This window comes from Pygocentrus nattereri, chromosome 8, assembly GCF_015220715.1.
Source record: "Pygocentrus nattereri isolate fPygNat1 chromosome 8, fPygNat1.pri, whole genome shotgun sequence".
In the NCBI taxonomy this organism is placed as follows: domain Eukaryota; kingdom Metazoa; phylum Chordata; class Actinopteri; order Characiformes; family Serrasalmidae; genus Pygocentrus; species Pygocentrus nattereri.
This window is the reverse complement of record NC_051218.1, coordinates 8707876-8726643: the sequence shown is the minus strand read 5'-3', so window position 1 is coordinate 8726643 and position 18768 is coordinate 8707876. Positions and strand designations below refer to the sequence as shown.

At 40.9% G+C, this 18768-nt stretch overlaps 1 protein-coding gene across 1 annotated transcript in view; it reads right to left on the bottom strand.

Annotated features, from left to right (window-relative positions):
• Positions 1 to 18768, bottom strand: part of si:dkey-106n21.1 (solute carrier family 23 member 2) — a 61833-nt gene that overhangs the window by 28206 nt on the left and 14859 nt on the right. The window contains exons 3-7 of the mRNA XM_017717711.2: positions 17687 to 17844; positions 17396 to 17555; positions 13611 to 13792; positions 4956 to 5073; positions 3974 to 4130 (exon numbers count right to left, since the gene is read on the bottom strand). Coding sequence (XP_017573200.1) covers positions 3974 to 4130; positions 4956 to 5073; positions 13611 to 13792; positions 17396 to 17555; positions 17687 to 17844 — 775 coding nt within the window. The remainder of the gene's footprint in view (positions 1 to 3973; positions 4131 to 4955; positions 5074 to 13610; positions 13793 to 17395; positions 17556 to 17686; positions 17845 to 18768) is intronic.

The window sequence follows — 18768 nt, the reverse complement described above, 5'->3', positions numbered from 1 at the left end:
TTTCAGCATACTTTTGTCCATTTATATAGATAATAATATGTCAACAGAAACCACTCAAGCAACTCTATTTGATATGACTTAACAACTCAACAGCTGCTTCATGGAGCTTGCATGATGCAAACTGCTTTGATGTACTTATTATTAAGTACGATCATCTTGTGGCACTAGTCCAAAACTAAAGAAGTAAAAATTCCATCCATCCATTTTCTAAGACGCTTCTCCCTCAGGGTCGCGGGGGGGTGCTGGAGCCTATCCCAGCAGTCAGCAGAAGTAAAACTTCAGACACCAAATGTGTCATAGCTCTCTTCAACTGCTCCATAGTAAATGTCTGATCGTTTTTGCCTAACTAGTTAAGCCAAATAAAGTGCCAAGACAAAAGTGCTGACAGAACTCCCCACATCAAAAACGAACTGAAATAAATCTGCTGTAGTGCAGCGCCAACGACCTTATTATAAAACAGCTGAATCTACTACATGTAGAAGACAATTCACACCTCTCCACAAAGACGGCTGCGTTGAGATAAAATGGACAGCACAACTGACAAAAATCCAACACATTTTCAATTAAATATACTCCATAAACGTAAGTGAAAATAATGCACAGTGAAAAAATTAAAGGACCACCAAAATTTATGGCAACTACGTTGAAACCTACTGTAAAGACTTAGTTGGCTTAAGTAAGTTAACATAGATTCATTGAGCAAGGCCAACATGTGCAGACAAGAATAGTTATAATAAACCTGCATACATAACCAGGAAATGTTTTGATGAAACTAGCTGAGTTGCGCAGTATTTTTTATTTTTTTTGAATATTTCCACTGAACCCTCCAAAAAAACACCTGGAGTCTGCCAGGCTGGAGACTGGTTATGAAATTGAGAGTCACATGGCTTTTTTATAATATGTTATTGCTCTTTCCCTTAAATCATTGGGTTTGGCAACTGACTGCATGACCATTACAGCATTAAGATGTAAGAATAGTCTGCCTGCTAACATAGAGGTCTCTTGGGTCAGTGACCTGCTTCAGGTTAAGTTAGGGGAGGGAATGCTTTCAAAGGAATGCTGTAAGGCTGTCTCGTAATTTTCGTTATTTTCTTTCAGCATGCAAGTTCTCTGGAAATCACAGTCTGAACAAATCCTGTTATTCTAGGCTGCACTCCCACACTCTCACATAGCTCCACTGAGAGGGTTTATCCTGTCACGTCCGTGCAAGGGGAGTATTCACAACTCTGAAAATCAGAGCTGCCATAAGCTTAAAGGAAGTTTAGAGAATTTGCATAGTTTTCTACCTGATTGTTATTTAAGTCTCCCAATTAGCAGTGTGCAAACTGTCATGTTGGATCAGGAAGGGGGTGTCCTCAAACTGTTCCCGCAAAGTTGGGAGCATGAAATTGTCCCTGAAATTGTCTGCTGAAGCATTAAGAGTTCCTTTCATTGGATCTAAGGGGCCGAGCCCAACTCCTGAAAAACAACCCCATACCATAATCCCCCCTCCACCAAACTTTACACTTGGCAAAATGCAGTCAGACAAGTACCGTTCTCCTGGAAACCGCCAAACCCAGAGTCATCCATCGGATTGCCAGACGGAGAAGCGTGATTGGTCACTCCAGAGAACACGTCTCCACTGCTCTAGAGTCCAGTGGCGGCGCTTTACACCACTGCATTTGACACTTTGCATTGCACTTGGTGATGTAAGGCTTGGATGCAGCTGCTCGGCTATGGAAACCCATTTCATGAAGCTCTCTACGATGTTCTTGAGCTAATCTGAAGGCCACGTGAAGTTTGGAGGTCTGTAGTGATTGATTCCGCATGAAAGTTGGTGACCTCTGCGCACTATGCGCCTCAGCACCTGCTGACCCCGCTCTGTCATTTTATGTGGCCTACCACTTTGTGGCTGAGTTGCTGTCATTCCTAATTGCTTCCACTTTTTTATAATATCACTGACAGTTGACTGTGGAATATTTAGTAGTGAGGAAATTTTATGACTGGACTTGTTGCACAAGCGGCATCCTATCATGGTACCACGCTGGAATTCCCTGAGCTCCTGAGAGGGACCTATTCTTCACTAATGTTTGTAGAAGCAGTCTGCAGGCCTAGGTGCTTAGCTTTATACACCTGTAGCCATGAAATTGATTGGAATACCTGAAATCAGAGATTTGCATGGGTGAGAGAACACTTTTGAATATATTGTATCTACAAAAAGGTCAACGACAAATAAAACTTAAAAAATTTCAGAAACCTTGTTTCAAAAAGGACTCTTTGTATCTGCAAAATATATTTAATGTGTTGCTTTCTACATTTATAGTTCAAACTGATTTTTAAACATATTCACCAATTTTATCACCCAGAAAATGTCAGGTGTCATAAAAATGAAATATTTGCATTTCAAAATCATTTATGACTATTGAAAACATGTATAAACTAGTCTTAGTCCATGAACTTTTTTTGTTTCCCAAAAAAATAAACATTATTAAAATAATGACACAGTTTCATGGTTTTCCTGAGGCCACACCAAACGGAACCAGCATATCTATGAGTCAAAAATGACTACTTTTTTTCACATTTACAAAAGGGCTATTTATCTTGGTACTCTACTATGAAGGTCACTTAGAGTCTTCTTTAAGATGCAATGCTTTCATCATTTTTTTGGCATTGGCTGTTTTTTGTGTTGCATGACATTTAAGAAGTCACAATTTACAGACCAGTTTTTCCATTAGAGTTAAATACTTTTAAAACGGTCATATATTTAATCATGTTATGATTTTTAAAGCTTTCAAACATAAAATCAATCTACTTAAGAAGCTAATATGACAAAATGCCTCACCTGACAATTCTAGAATTTAGAAGGTATAAATCAATAAAATGTATTTTTGATGCATGGAAAACTGATTCACATAAAGAGGGTGTTATTATTATTAATGTTATATATGCATTTATTAAATTATTATAAGACAAAATAATGGATTTGGGCACAACAAACACACATCTTGTTACTGACCCTAAAATGCAAAAAAGCACGTTAAAGCAGTGAGCACATAAACAAGTCTGTAGCTCTAGTGCAAAACTAAAGAAGCAAAGTTTGCATGTCAAAAAAAAAAAAAACTACATACATGTAAACAAAAATACACTACATAAACAAGTCTGCTTATAGACTGTGGACCCAATGTGGCTTGAAGCAGGTATAAGATGCTGTGGTATTAGGTTTGCACAATCCCAACCTGTTTGCTATAAACTTCCATGATAGTTACATTTTAATAATATTCCCAATGTAAAACTAAAGCAGCAAACTCCAAACAGGTCTTGACAGATTGACCCCATTTGGGTAAGAGAGAGACTGTGTGAAGTTGATATTTTATAAAACTATTTCTTTAAGCCACAGTCTTGTGTCCCTCATGTCCCTATACTAACTAGTGGGTGATCAGTGCTCTCAGAAAACTGGTAAACTATGAAATGTGGGCCTAATGCAAAGACAGCCAATAATTCACTAAACGGCCAGTGAACCTATAAATGTCTTCTGAGTTTTATATGTCAAGTTGATGATGGTAAAAGAGTAGGGGAAAAAAAGTTTTCTTTGCGGACTATTTTACCTCATAACACTCTGTATGTACCACTCCACCTTAAATGGATTCAAATGTTTAGGCCAAAACCTTCTTAAAACTATAGTGAAACATCTCGTTCATGAGGTAGCATATTCACAAGCATTTCATATAAACTCTTCCTTTGAATGAGCTTTTCGAGTGCTTAAACTCTTCAGACGTCTGGCTTCTATCACCACCACTGTTGTGCAATTCTAACTCAGTAGGTTTCTCTAGAAAGGAGCATTTTCACATCAGACCGCTCTGACTTTGTTTACATCTTAACCATTTCATTATTCAAATGTTAAAAATATGTGGATATCCGCTCCAGTGCTGTTGAATATGCAATTTCTGTATGTTATTTTATTCATTTCACGCGACGTGCTTCTGCACACACCCACCTGGGTAGGGCACAAAGAACCACGCAGCACTGCTTACTGCATCCAGGTTGATGTCTGTCCTGGCCTTGTAGCCATACTCGTCCGGCAATGTGGGCAGAGCGTTGAAGAACGTCAAGAAGAAGCAGACCAGCCAGGCTCCACACATGCCAAACAGGGCCTACCGAAGGAGCCAAAGCAAGAACAGTTGTCTGCATTCTTTCATCTACTCTGAACTCAAAGGAGTTAACAGGAATTTTTCTGACTCTACTAATTTCCCAGGTAGTGATTACACCACTGTTGTGAAATCTGCCCACATTTACATGCAAATGCCCTCTCTGTTCACTAGGTGGGACAGAAAGGAATGGAGTCCTTCGCAGCTTGCTCTGCAGCCCAAACTAAAAACTTCAGCCTTCATAATGTAAACTGTAGCATGTTAAATATGGTATGCATTGCACAAGTCAATGGCCTCAGGTGTTTAGGGCTTTAGTCAACACTTGTACTAACAAAAAGTCTTGAAAAGAGTCGACAGAGATCAGCAAAGGTTCCTCTGAAGCCTGACAGACGGGTTCAGTTATAAAAGACACTGTGGGAGAATTCCAGAAGGGCTTCATTTATTTATTTTTTTTTTTTTACAAAAACCAAACTCTTTATACTTTTCTCCTGACAGGGTGCAGTTAAAAACACAACCCATTATTACACGCAATGCTTTCTGAATGCCTTTTATCCAATGATTCTATTAGCTGCTTCATTCACTGACACAGAAATCCAAACTGTCCCATTACTGTCAACATTTGTAACAATTAGATGATGAGAAGTGAACCTAATGATCTTTGACTACACATTGTTCAGTCTGACAGTGCTGAGGCCTGTACTGCCATTATACTAAACAACAACTAGATGTTATTGATTTTCAGTTTCACTTAAAACAGTGCAGTTAGAGACCAGATTCCACAGCATATGGATTTCTCCTTAAAAAAGAACAAATAAATAGAAAAGGGCTTACCGAAAAGAGCTTAAAGAGCGGGTACTGAAAGACCTTCCACTTTTTATCCTTGTAAGCAATGAGAGGAACATTGACCTTGCTGAGATACTGGGAGAAGAGCAGAATAAGACACACTGTCCTGTAGAAAAAACAGATCAAAAGCATTGTCATTAAAAGGTTCTCCCTCTCTTAATACGCCACTTTAATGTAAATGAACTGACCTTAAACTAAAGAAAACAAAGAGAATTTCTATGTAGACTACTTTCTGAAATTTATCATGGGAAAAGTCTTAAAAACAAGCTGCTCATTAATGCTTAAACGTGCTCCGAGGCATTTGCTAAACGCAAACCGTTAAGAAAAATGCGCTTAATTACACAAGGCAATCCAAAGGACATTAGCGGTTTTGATGACAGTAGACTGCGGCTTAAGTTGAGCTTAAGCACAAGCCACAGAACAATGGCGTTCGTTCAAGCATGTTCCTGTCCATAAAGGGAAATTCACTTTATCTACTTGCATGCTAACCACATTGGCCAAACAGCAGGCTGGAGAGATGGATAGGAGCATTTAGTCTAATGAGTGGAGCTCAACGATGCACCTCAGGCTGTAGTCTACAGCCACTGAACACACACACAGGCACATACATGCATAAGCGCACACACAGAAGTACATGGACAGGCAGGCTAATGGTCTGCTTAATGGAGATGTTGAAGCTGCTATTGAGATGTAAGTGCATTCAGACAGTACTGCTCTGTGATACACCTGGCCTTTAAGGGTACTCTCAGAGCTCATTAATGGAACAGGCAAGACTGGAGGCACTGGAGGTCATCCTATCTCTCTCTGTCTCTCTCTTTATATCTGATCCAGCCATGTCTTAAGGTTAGAAGTGCTTCTCTGCAGAAAACAGGATCCTAAACACAGTGACATGTTTGAGCAACAAGTCCTTCTTCAAGCAATAATGCAATGTTATCTGACAGATTAACTTGCATTTGAATATTTATTAACACCATAAACTGCAGTTTTATTATTCAGCTATTAGTTTATTAGTCTTATTGGGCCAATTTCCTAGATATAAATTAGGCATAGGCTTGGATAACGTTGCAGTGGCACTGCACAGACTAGAAAATTGCTTCTGTACTACAGAGAATAAGTAAGTACATTTTATATAGATGACATATTTAAATCAATGTATGTTGACCAAAGTGCTGTATAAAGGGCTATTTGCAACAAGCATTTCCACTCATTATTGTCTATTGCTCTAAACAACTGACATACAGAATGACAGATCTACAGTTCTGTGTAAAATATCCAGTCAAAATAATGATTAAGTATTGCGACAGTGGAGAGGCGTAGTTGCTACCTATCCCTGAGCACATGACATGCTCCTCCTCTGATCAGGGACAGCTGCACGGAATCAGAGGAGAAGCATAGACTCTTTAAAAATGGACTCTATGTGGTATGAATGAGAGGACGCTCATCTGCACGCCACAGAGAGAGAGAGACAGAGAGAGAGAGAGAGAGAGAGAGAGAGTGAGAGAGAGAGAGAGAGAGAGAGAGAGAGAGAGACAGAAAGGCAAATGGACCTAAGCTTGTTTTTATTTGTGTTGATTTCACTTAGAAATGTGTAAATAAAGTACTTTGGTTTACTCGCACTGGTGTTTGTGCTCTTGTTGAGTTTCCCAGTCAGTGTGCGTTGGCCCCTCCCCAGGCCAGCACCACAGTTCGTCATTCATTTTTCAGGAGATATTTCTTACATCTGTTTCATTAGATGTAAGATAAACAACTTGGACAAAAAAGGACAATATCAAAGGAATGTAGTTAAAAAAAACAGGAGCTTCTAAATATATAATTCAAAAATTATTAAAAGATCTTGGGAAAATAAGTAATCTTTAGTACTTGAAGTCTCCGGGCGACATGGATAGGGCTGCCCACTGCTCCGGGCAAGTGTGCTCACTGCCCCCTAGTGTTTGTGTTCACTAGCGTGCATGTACGTGGGTGTTTCACTGCATGGATGGGTTAAATGCAGAGGTCTAATTTCATAGAGTGCAAACACAGTGACAAATGGTTATAAATTCAAAATTCTCTAAATTCTACTAAGAAGTACTTAAAGATTTTGTATTTGAAAGACAGGAGGAAATCGTGCTTAAGATCTGGAAAAATCTACAGACACTTCTGTCCATCTCCACTGCGAGAAGAAAACTGATTGATGTGGTCAGAACAATGTTGATGTCACGATTGGCCCCTCCCAATCCGGTCCGTGTGCTTTTTGTTTATTTTTGATCTTCCATGTGTGTTTGTTTTGATTGTTAGTCCAGCCCCTCGTTTCATGACTCCACCCCTGATTGTCTCCACCTGTTTCCTGCCTGTCCCTTGTTTACCCTGTGTATTTAAGCCCTGTGTTTGCCCCTTGTGTTTGCTGGTCTTTATTGTTTGTTGGATGTATTGGTTTATGTACTGTTGTTTGTTCTGTTTGCATTGTTTGTCTGTCATGTCTGCCCCTGATCAATCCGTGTTGGCTCTATGACCCTGGACCGTTTGGACTATGACCCTGGATTTGCCCATAATAAACGTCGTTTATCTCCGCATATGCGTCCGCCTCCTCGCTCCCCGTTGCAGTTGAGTTCTCAGAAAAAATAGCCTGGCCACCCCATGTATGTGCATACTATTGCATATCATTATACGTGTTTGCGAGAACTTGTGAGAAGCAGAAAATGCAACCAACTTCTAAGACTAAGCTTTGGAGGTGTGAAAACACATCCCTGCAAATTTCTTTGAAAAACTGAAATTAATTCTCACAAAAAGAATGGAAGCTATAATAAAAGCAAGGAGTCGACATGCTGTATTATATTAGGCTGTGGAGGCTTCTGTATAATTTTCTGTCAAATGCGTTTTCTACTTTTTTGTTGCTGCTGAAAAAAATCATGTACTTAAGGCTCGTTTTGACTGGAAATTAAATAAATGAAAAATTGTTGAAACACATGTTGTAAAACATAAATGTTAAATGTAAATGTTGGATTTAAACCCATATATTTATATACATACATAATTAACAAATAGGCTAATTGTCTATGGCCCCTGTGATTATGTTTGTCTTTTTGCATAGAAATAGGGCGGTTTAGTCCTCAGCACCAGCTGGCAGCAGGGACTGGCCGCTCTGCCACTGGAAAAATGGTATGTATTAGGATTTGACACTTCATGAAAGTCACCTGCCATCAGTACCTGTTAATAAGTGACGCTCACCACATATGCCATTTGTTAGTGGTGCCTAATACTGGCTCCTGGCATTCAGAAAAGCAGTACAGAAATAATGAATCTGTATTATACATACTTATTACCTGTGAGTATGTATTTGTATATTGTATAGTGCATTTAAAGAGGAATTCCTCTGATGTTTTTCTATTTTTTTAACTGCATAATTAAATTGGTAAGACGTAAACCAAGTCATTTAGAGTAGTCCATTCTAGAGAAGCTTGCTGAGTCAGAATTGTTCACAATGGTGGTGAAGGAATATGCTGCCTGGGTGAGGCATTGTTTCATGATAGTTTTGAGTCTGGCCTAAAACATATTTTGTAAACATTAAAGCAGAATAGTAAAAACTGTTTCCCACTCTTTTTCCATCATCAGTTTTAAATGCAAACTTTCAAAGGATACGTGAAGCTTCACTGGTTGTTTTGGATATTAAATGAAATGGTTATATTTGTGTTGCAGACATTGTGACTCCTGGTTTCTACCACAGTGAGTAAGCCAACAAGTTTCTCTACAAAGAAGCATTTCACATTAAACTCTGAGTGAGAGTTTACAAATCAATTACTGAATTATGAGGACTTTGAAAAATCACTGGAGTTTCTCTTTCATTTTTGTTTCACTTGGGAAGTTAGCATTGTCAGCCTGGTCCAAATAACTGCAACAAATAGGTGGCTGTACTGAGATAAACTTAAAGGTAATATTCACTATAAATCTTAAAAATGTAACATTAGACCTTTTGCCACACTGACCCTTTGCCAAAACTGACAAATGTTGACCAGGCATATAACAGGTATTGATGGCAGGCGCCTTCTGTGAAGTGACTCATGTTGATAAATGCCACGTTCCTGAAGTGGCCGCTTCCTTCTGTTAGATGCCGCAGAGTTACTGAACAACCTGTTTCTATGCAAAATGTCAGACGTGATCACAAGTCGCATATTTGTTAAATGTAAAAATTTCAAATCCAACATTTAGTTTAACAATTAACATTTACATTTGACATTTACACAAACACTGAACATTCATATTAGCATTTAACATTTATATTTACAATTAACATCGAAGCTTACATCTAACATTTCTGTTTAACCTTTTCAAGCCCTTGAGACCATCGGTGGTTCCCAAACACACTTCATCATATACTTCATAACTTTCATATTTCATAAGCTACATTCAAAATGCGGGCGTCTTCTTTCCAGTCAAATAGATGGGTAATGTCATTTTATACCCTTATAATAAAAGAAGCCGAATTCATTTTTTTCTACTGAAAGTCAACCCCTTTTTTCCTATAAATCTGGGCTATAAACTGTAAACAGATGGTGTCTCTTCAGTGATAAGCTCTGTGTAAATGATTTTTATAAAATAATACAAAGAGCATCTAAGATTTTTGGCTTTCAGCAGTAAATTATAAGCATACAGCAATATGTGTGATCATAAAATACGTTCCGTTAATTTGAGGTACACTTTTACAAAAAAAATAAATAAATAAAATAAAAGTTTACATGCTGTTTCTGAATAATTTGCCTTACCATTTGGTCATGTAAATTCAGAAGAGCAAACCAGAATATACCCTGGTGATTTGTCAGCTTGAAAAGAGTAATAAGTAGGGAGGCAAGCATACCATTCTTTCAGACCAAGAACATCTAAGTATGAGTACGTGTTTTGTAGTACTCGTCAAATATGATGCCATACTTGGTAAACCACTTCGAATTAAGTAGTTGTTTGTGTAAATGTATCTGCAATGTACCTTAAAATTAAATCATTAAAATCTAGCTGATTTTAAATGATGTGCATTAGCTAGCTATGCTACATTAATTACCTTGGGTCGAGTAGCATCGCAGGGTAGAAAAGCGGGTTTTATTCAACGTCAACATAGCACTTCTGTCCAACTGTAAGTAAAGTAGTTTTGATCCTCCCTCATCTGTTTCTTTAAAAAACAGTCTTAAGAGAGCATGAATCACATCTAATCTGAGGAGCTCACATTTTGCTTTTGAGTCTTGTGTCGTTTGGCTGTGTCATGCTGGCCCCTGCATACCACCCCCCACTGCGTCGCTCCAAACCCACACAGAAGACCATCACTGTGTGGCCCAGTGACGGCGACGCTGTGCTGCAGGACTGCTTCGGCTGCACAGACTGGCAGGTCTTCAGGGAGGCTGCTGAGTGTGAGGGGGAGCTGGACCTGGAGGAGTACACATCTGCTGTTCTCGGGTACATCAGCAAGTGCACGGAGGATGTCACTACCACCAAGACTGTGACTTGCTACCCGAACCAGAAGCCCTGGCTGAATGCAGAGGTGCGTTCTCTGCTGAAAGCCAGGGATGCTGCCTTCAGGTCTGGGGACTCAGGTGAACTCAGGAGGGCTAGAAGAGAGCTGACTGTTGGAGTCAAGAGGGCAAAAGCTGCATATGCTCTGAAAATCCAGGGACACTTTTCCTCCCAGGATCCACAGAGTATGTGGAGGGGCATCAAGTGCATCACGGACTACAAATCCAACGTTGCACAAAGCTCCAAAGACCCATCCCTGCCTGAGGCTCTCAACAAGTTCTACGCCCGCTTTGAGAATCCTGACACCCCCCCCAGCACCAGACTCACACACTCACCAGGAGAGGAGCCCCTCAGCGTGACACCAGCAGAAGTAAGGAGGATGCTGAGGAGGATCAACCCCCGGAAAGCTGCTGGCCCGGACAACATCCCCGGAAGGGTGCTAAGAGACTGCGCCGACCAGCTCTCGGACGTCCTGGCGGACATCTTTAACGCCTCCCTCATCCAGGCAGCAGTCCCCTCTTGCATGAAGACTGCCACCATCATCCCGGTCCCCAAGAGCTCTGCAGTGACGGGTCTGAATGACTACCGGCCAGTGGCCCTCACGCCGATAGTAACAAAGTGCTTTGAAAGACTGGTTCAGACCCACATCAAAGCCACCATCAACGTCACTGTGGATCCACACCAGTATGCGTACAGGAGGAATCGATCCACAGAGGATGCCATCTCCTCTGTGGTCCACACTGCCCTCACCCACCTGGAGCAGAAGGATTCCTATGTTCGTATGCTCTTTGTGGACTTCACATCTGCTTTCAACACCATGATTCCTCAGACCCTGATAACAAAACTCTCTTCACTTGGACTGAGCTCTTCCATGTGCAACTGGGTCCTAGACTTCCTGACCAACAGGCCGCAGTCTGTGAGGATCCACAACATCTCCTCCCCCACCATAATCCTCAGCACTGGCTCCCCTCAGGGCTGTGTGTTGAGCCCCCTCCTGTTTACACTGCTTACATATGACTGCTCACCTATCCATCCAGGCTGTCATATTGTGAAGTTTGCGGACGACACAGCAGTGGTTGGATGCATCACAAACAGGGATGAGTCCAACTACAGGCAGGAGGTGGAACACCTGGAGGGTTGGTGCAGAGAAAACAACCTCTGCATCAACGTAAAGAAGACGAAGGAGATGATTGTGGACTTCAGAAGGGGCCATCATGACCACCTCCCTCTGCACATTGGAGGTTCTGAGGTGGAAGTGGTCGACAGCTACAGGTACTTGGGTGTGCACCTGAGCAGCAACCTCACCTGGAGCAACAACACTTCCACTCTGGTCAGGAAGGCACATCAGCGGCTCTACTTCCTCAGGAGGCTGAGACGTGCTGGACTCGGGAGGGCAGTCCTCACCTCCTTCTACAGATGTGTGGTGGAGAGCGTCATGTGCTCCAGCATCAACGTGTGGCATGGAAGCTGCTCTGCTGCAGATAGGAAAGCACTGCAGAGGGTGGTGAAGGCACCACAGACATTTACACCTCCAGATGCAGGAAAAGGGCTACCTGCATCGGGAAGGATCCCACCCACCCAGCACACGCACTTTTTGTCCCGCTCCCCTCAGGCAGGAGGCTGCGGAGCATCAAGTGCAAAACAGCCAGACTCAGAAACAGCTTCATACCAGAAGCTGTAAGGCTCTTAAATTCCAACTGAACACACTGCACTGACACTTAAAAGAACAATTACTGTTACAAACACTGTCACTTTAAACCGCACTGAGACACTTTATCTAGACACTTTATCCACTGCTCTAATTCAATATCATGCTGCAATAGCAAACTTGCACTCTGGACTTCATATTGCTGCTAACTGCCTACTCTCCTACTCTCCCTCTCTTGTGTACTTTTCTATTTTGTATTTTTGTATCTATTTGCTTATATTTATCTATTTTAATAACAGCTCTTGGGTGTAAACTGGACCATGAGATCTTAATTTCGTTCCACCTCATGTACCATGTGATGCGAATGACAATAAAATCTCCTTGAATCCTTGAATCCTTGAGCTGTAGCTGAATATCCTTTAAAGCCAGACACACAGTGTGTGATTATAGACATCTTGTTCTTTGGTGACTCGCACTATTTGGTTGAATAGTCTAGCCTGTATGGATGCAGCTGACGATTTATATATTCACAGTGCACAGCAAATGCGATGTGAAATGCATCCCCTACAGATAGCTGTGTCCATGAACAATTTCCAATAAAGCTGTTACATCAAAATAACACACTGCATCCCTGAGTACTGAGCCAACAGGCTGAGAAACTGTGGTACAGCGGTTTGGCTAAATTGTGCTGCATTGTGCACTGAAATAAAAAATGTGATGTACATGATGTGACAATACAGTTTCTCTACAGTCTATTTTACAAAGACAAAGTCACTACACAATGTTTATGCATCGCTATTTAATTCAGTGAAACAGAATAAAGTCAGCCTATCCCATACTTCCATTTTGCTAGCCTATGTGTCTCCACCTATGCTGGGGAAGTTGTCATGATTGTGTGTGTTTAAAAATAGGCTAAAATCATACAGCATATGCCTGGCATGACCATGCCAAGACCATAATGTCTAAAGTGACCAACAACTTGGTGTCTGAGCACCTCGGCAACACTTTGCTGTATGAGCAGATCTTTGTTCACTGCCAGCTTGTATTGTTTGTATGTGTATGCTAGGCTTATGTCACATGGTGTCAGGTGATATTCGACGTTGGTATCAGTGCATTTTTATGAGCATCATATGGTATCGATGCATCTCAGTTCATAATGGAAAAACAGGTGGTAAATATAAGTAACGCAAGAATTTTATCTAAAAAATATTGCTAAACAATGTTTCAAGAAATCTGGCAGTGATGTAATAACTTTTGATGCAAAACTCATAACTCATGATGCAAAATTTAGAGGCAATTCTTCAGACACATGACTAGCTCCCTGGCTTTGTAACGGGTTTGAGCTCTTCTTTTTTGGGTTATAACACCAAATCCTTTTTACATTGTAAGAATAAGATGTGCAGGCCTGGTTGCTTTAACGCTGCCCTCCAGCAGTTTAATACTTTACCTTAGCTAAGCTAACTCAATACTGCTCCAGCCTTATTTCAGTGCTGCCTCAGTTGGATGTGCAAGAGGTGACTCACAGAGCTGAAATCCCCCAGTGTGCTCCTGACTTCTGCCCAGCCTGCCTAAAGAGTGCCAACCCGATCAGGTTGATGGTGGGTGCGATGGCCAGTGGCCCGATGAACTTCAGCACCAGCCCCACCAGACCAGACAGCCCAAGCATGACCTGCAGCACTGATGCAACCAGAATGGCCCCCTGGATCTGGGAGAAAGGTACACATCAAAGACAAGTTAATCTGAGGCAGTGCAAGACCTGCAAACCAAGTGCAATAGATGTCACTATGATCACTGACAAGCAATTTAAGTAGTGCAAGTAATGTAAGTAGACTGAAACACTCCTCATACTTTCAGTCTAATTAGGCAGAGATAAACTGCTACAGGCTAAATATGCAAGATATGTAAATATGTAAAAATGTAAGTGTGCTGGTTTTTGTGATAAGACAAAAGCTTAGCTTTCTATATATGGACTGGATAGACTTGGGAGTGAACGACACATTTGAAAACAATGTTTACATACAGCATCAAATATATTGATTTTAAAAAAATCATGAAAAATTAAGTTTTTCATGATATGGGCTCTTTAAGATTGAAAGTTTAAAAATGAGGCCCCTGGTTCTCAACCTGTACTAGAAAAATGTTTTTGATGAATAAACAAATGACAACACATTCTATCCCCACTTCAAACACACCTGAATTAGGTAATAAGGAATATTTGTGTTTGCTGAGAGGTAAACCAGAACAAAATGTGGACCAGACTGGGCTTAGAACCTCTGATCCAGACCAGTAGTTCCCAATCCATGTCCTGGAGAACCCCTCCCTATTTTGGTGTGTTCCCTACTTTAGCAAATCTGATCCATCTAGTAAGCTAATTAACAAAGCCTTTCCAGAATTTAAGTGGGGTTCAAACATAATAAGCAGGACAGTGGTACTTAAGAACCAGGGGTGGTGAACCCCAAAATAAAGCAGAGGTTCTCAACCCAGTTTGGTACATCTTCAGTTCTAGTTCACCTCCCCACAAATCTGTTTTGCCTTTGACTACCTGGTTCAGGTGTGGTAGAAGCAGGAACAGAGTGTTTTATCTTTATGATCCTCTTAGTTCTCAAGGATTTTTTCCTATGAGCCATTCAAACAAGCTTGTCCTGCGGATAAGGATTACTTTCTACAAACAATCTGACTTTCAAATGACATTTTCAAGCAATCAAAATCATTTGAGAAAGCATGATTAGAATTCATAAATCCCTGAGTAAAAAATAAATAAATCTGCATTAAAGCACATGGGGGCTAATTTCTAAGAGAATCTAAAGTAGAAGTTAGTTTGAATTGTTTAAAGGACCCATATCCTACATTTTTCCTATATTCTGTTTTACCCGTAGAGGTCACATTATTATATTAGTGTGGTTTTAGACTACAGAAACAGTTGTATTTCATATCTACATCCTTTCTCAAAGCCTTTTATTTATTTATTTTTTTATGTCACTGTACTTTTAAGACTGATAGATGAGCCCTGTTCTCAATAGCTGCACTGTGCCTCATTCAAAAAGCAGTCTGGGCTGAAACACTTCTTACAACTTTAGTGTGAATGGATGGGGTTAAATGGCTAAATTTACATTTACAGCATTTAGCAGACGCTCTTATCCAGAGTGACAAAACGTGCTTTGTCTAGCTAGAGAAAGGATCTTTGCTAGTTACAAATAGGTTAGAGAGAAAGCCAGTCCTGAGCTCAGACACTGCTACAAACAAAAGCCCATGTTGATACCTAGAGAAAAAGGAACAGAATTAAAGACAGCGCACTGCGATACATTACAATGATGCTAAACTGGAGGATATATGTAAATACCCTGGACATTACGAAAGCCATGAATTCAACACAGGCCGTTTCCGCAGCTTCCATATATGGATCGTATGGACTTCGGAGAGAACAGTAGGTTTTATATTTTGTACATACTGAAAATGTTTACATATTGCATTAATTATTTAATTTTAAAAAGTGAGAAAAATTGGTATTACCATGATATAAGCCCTTTAACGGTTGTTTGCTCACTGCATAAAAGCATGTTATTTCATAGTTTTCATGTCTTCTGTTCTTATTGGTGAGGAAAACGCTTCTAGGAGTAGGTGTGTCCAAACCTTTCACTTTTAGTGTATATGTGTGTGTGTTAAAGGCCCAGGGTGCTCCAGTGGAATATCTGAAGAATTTGGCTCAGCTTTTACATTTAAAAATTCTGGTGAAAGTGAAATATTTACAGAAACGTTAAGATTGTAGGCAAAGGTGTGGATAACTGACTGTGTGCAAACAGCTGAAAGTTCAAGAGCCAGATTTTCATCCAGTTTTAGTCAATGAGTGATTAATAACAAGGCCGTCTGAACATAGTCTGACAAATGATTGGCATCTAATAAAACCTTGATTTTGTTGATTCTGACATTATAATAACTAAAGCTAAACAGTGTGTGTCTCAATACACTGTTGGTAAATTTTGTCTTATTGATAAGAAACCACAAAGTAATTATGAGGTAATTTAGTGTTGGCTAGTACCTGGTACAATAGGAGCACAACACTTTTGGGATCATGTTGGTACTTCTTAGTCTAATAAATTATTTTGAAAACAACTGGTCTCTTAGGGGTCTTCAATGAGGGTCTAAGAGGTTAAAAATCTTTAAAATGTCTTATCATGACTGAGTCAACTCGAAGCTTTTGTTGCTTTGAAAAACTCCTACTTCTCTATTCAATTCTCTGTTCTTCTAAAGAGAACAGACCTTTAGGATTTTTTCAATGCAATACAAATTACTGAAATAAGTGTCATGACTGACTAATAGCACACCATTACTGTGAATAATAAGCTTGTGGTGAAAACATTACAGTATTTTCCTTAAAGGAAAAAATGTTGATGTTGGAATTGGATGTATACCTCTTAGCTGTATTTCTTTTTAGAGGCATCTTAGGCGTGCTTCAGCGGCCAAACTTGACCAGAAATCATTTTGATCTGGTGCAGGGTGTGTGTAATGCAGGTGTGATGCACTTCCAAGCAATACTGAGTCTCCCTGCTTTGCACATTTAAGCATTTTCCTGCTGTAATACAGGGGTGCACAACTCCAGTCCTGGAAGGCCTCCAGCACAGTTTGGAGGTTTCCCTTCTCAAACACACCTACTTAACCTGGCAATTAACAAATAAGGGTAATCAGGTGTGTTTGAGCAGGTAAATCACCAAACTGTGCTGGACACTGGCCCTCCAGGACCGGGGTTGTGCACCCCTGCTCTAATAGAAAAGCCTTGTTAAGTAGCAGATCAGTTACGGTAGTGAGGAGGGAATCAAAGGGCCTATATCATGGAAAAGCTTGCTTTTTTAAATAAGACGCTTTGATGTGAATTTTTTTCAATGTATCATTCACTCCCCAGTCCTTACAGTGCATATATTGAAACTGCAAAACCAGCCCATTTTAAAATCACTGTTCTTGTGATATCATGAAAACGACATATCCTTCTGTTGAACCTACAGCAGTGCACACTGAAGTTTCCACTCTGAGTGCTTTTTAAATAAGGCATGACACAGGGCAGCCAATCAGAACAGAGATAATTTACGTATTACATCCGAGATAAAGACGGGTTGCAAACCAGTCATGTTAAAAATGATTTAAGGCTACTTTTAACACAACCACACAAATGACATAAGTTGACATACAAGAAGAATGAAGAATACGGGCACTGTAAATATGCAAGCCTGGTGGGGGGGGCTTCCAAGACCAGGGCTGGGATACACTTTTGTGGAGTACTCAGCTTGTGAATGCAGGGGGAAGTCACTGGCTATACCTCACACATGCGCACTTTCCAAACCTCCTCAGGGTCTGTGATGGAGGCAGACTCTGCCGTGGCGTTTGCGGCAACTTCTGGGCACTTCCACTTAGGCAGAGCGAGGATGGCCAGTGCTGGTGTGATGAAGGTGAACGTCCCACCTTGCAGGATTGGCAACCTAGGCAGACAGTAGAGGACGCCGTTTAGAAACATGTTTGGTTTTTATTAGTGATAAATGCCTTATTTCAAGCACTGAAATAACACAATCTTCACACAGTTGGCTCAGATGTGTTATAGTATTTGGGTTACCTGGTCCCAATAGTGGTCTGCAGCACAGTGCAAAGGCCTGACACAAAGAAGATGGTGGAGATGAGCTGGCTCTTGGCTGCATTGTTGTCCTTAATGCAGAGGGGCTCAGCAAGGATAAGAGGGATGGCCAAGATGCCACCAAATGCCAGTATGTAATGCTTCAGGAGGAGACAGAGAGGGAGAGAGAACAGAAAAGGGAAATGGGGATGAAACTAAGCAGACGTTTGTCAAAAAACAACCTGCGACTAAGCCAAGCCAGCAGACGGATGATCACAAAAAGATGTAGCTAAGACTTAAGTGCTACTCGACTGAGCCAGAAAGACGTGAAGAAATGAAAGACAGATGTTGGGTGATCTGTTGTGAATTGATGGTCCTTTCTCTCCCGACAACAAGCTTCATAAATTTGTTGAGCTGACGGGAAAAAAATAGAAACTTTTGGCTGGGCCCTCAACTAGGATATTCTGATAATCTACCAAAGAAAGTTTACATACCAAGCAAGGGAGGAATGCAATTACACCCTTTGGCTAGCACTGACCAATGTACCCCTGTTTTCGGCATTGATACTGTACTCTGGGAGCTCTGCTCTCTCTGGACTGCAACATCACGCATGTTTTTCAAACAGGAAGGCAAGAGAACTTGGCTTCGGCATATTTTATTTTGCTGGTGGGACATTGTGTAGTATAAACACGTTACTGTTAAAAGCAAAAGAGAAGCTGCTAGCATGATTCTCTTTGGGACTTCTCAATAACATGAAATACCTGCCTTATCCTCCCCTCTGTGTTGCTGTTGAGATAAAAGTGAAGGGGTCTTGAGGAGTAAGGCACCCTTGTCGTGCTCCTCTATACACCCTGCACATCTCCTTGTCTCACATGTCGGCGCAGGTCTCCCATGTACTCCTCTCTCCTCTCGCTCCTCCTCAAGTTCCCTTTGATCTTGCGGTCTTCGCAGCCCGAGCGCGTGAGAAGCTTTGGCTCATGTTCTATTCCCCTCAGACCGGAGAAATAATGGGGAATAACACATTCTGTAGTGGACCGAAAGGATTCACTTTCATCTTTCCACTCGGAGAGGAAAGAAAGCAGACA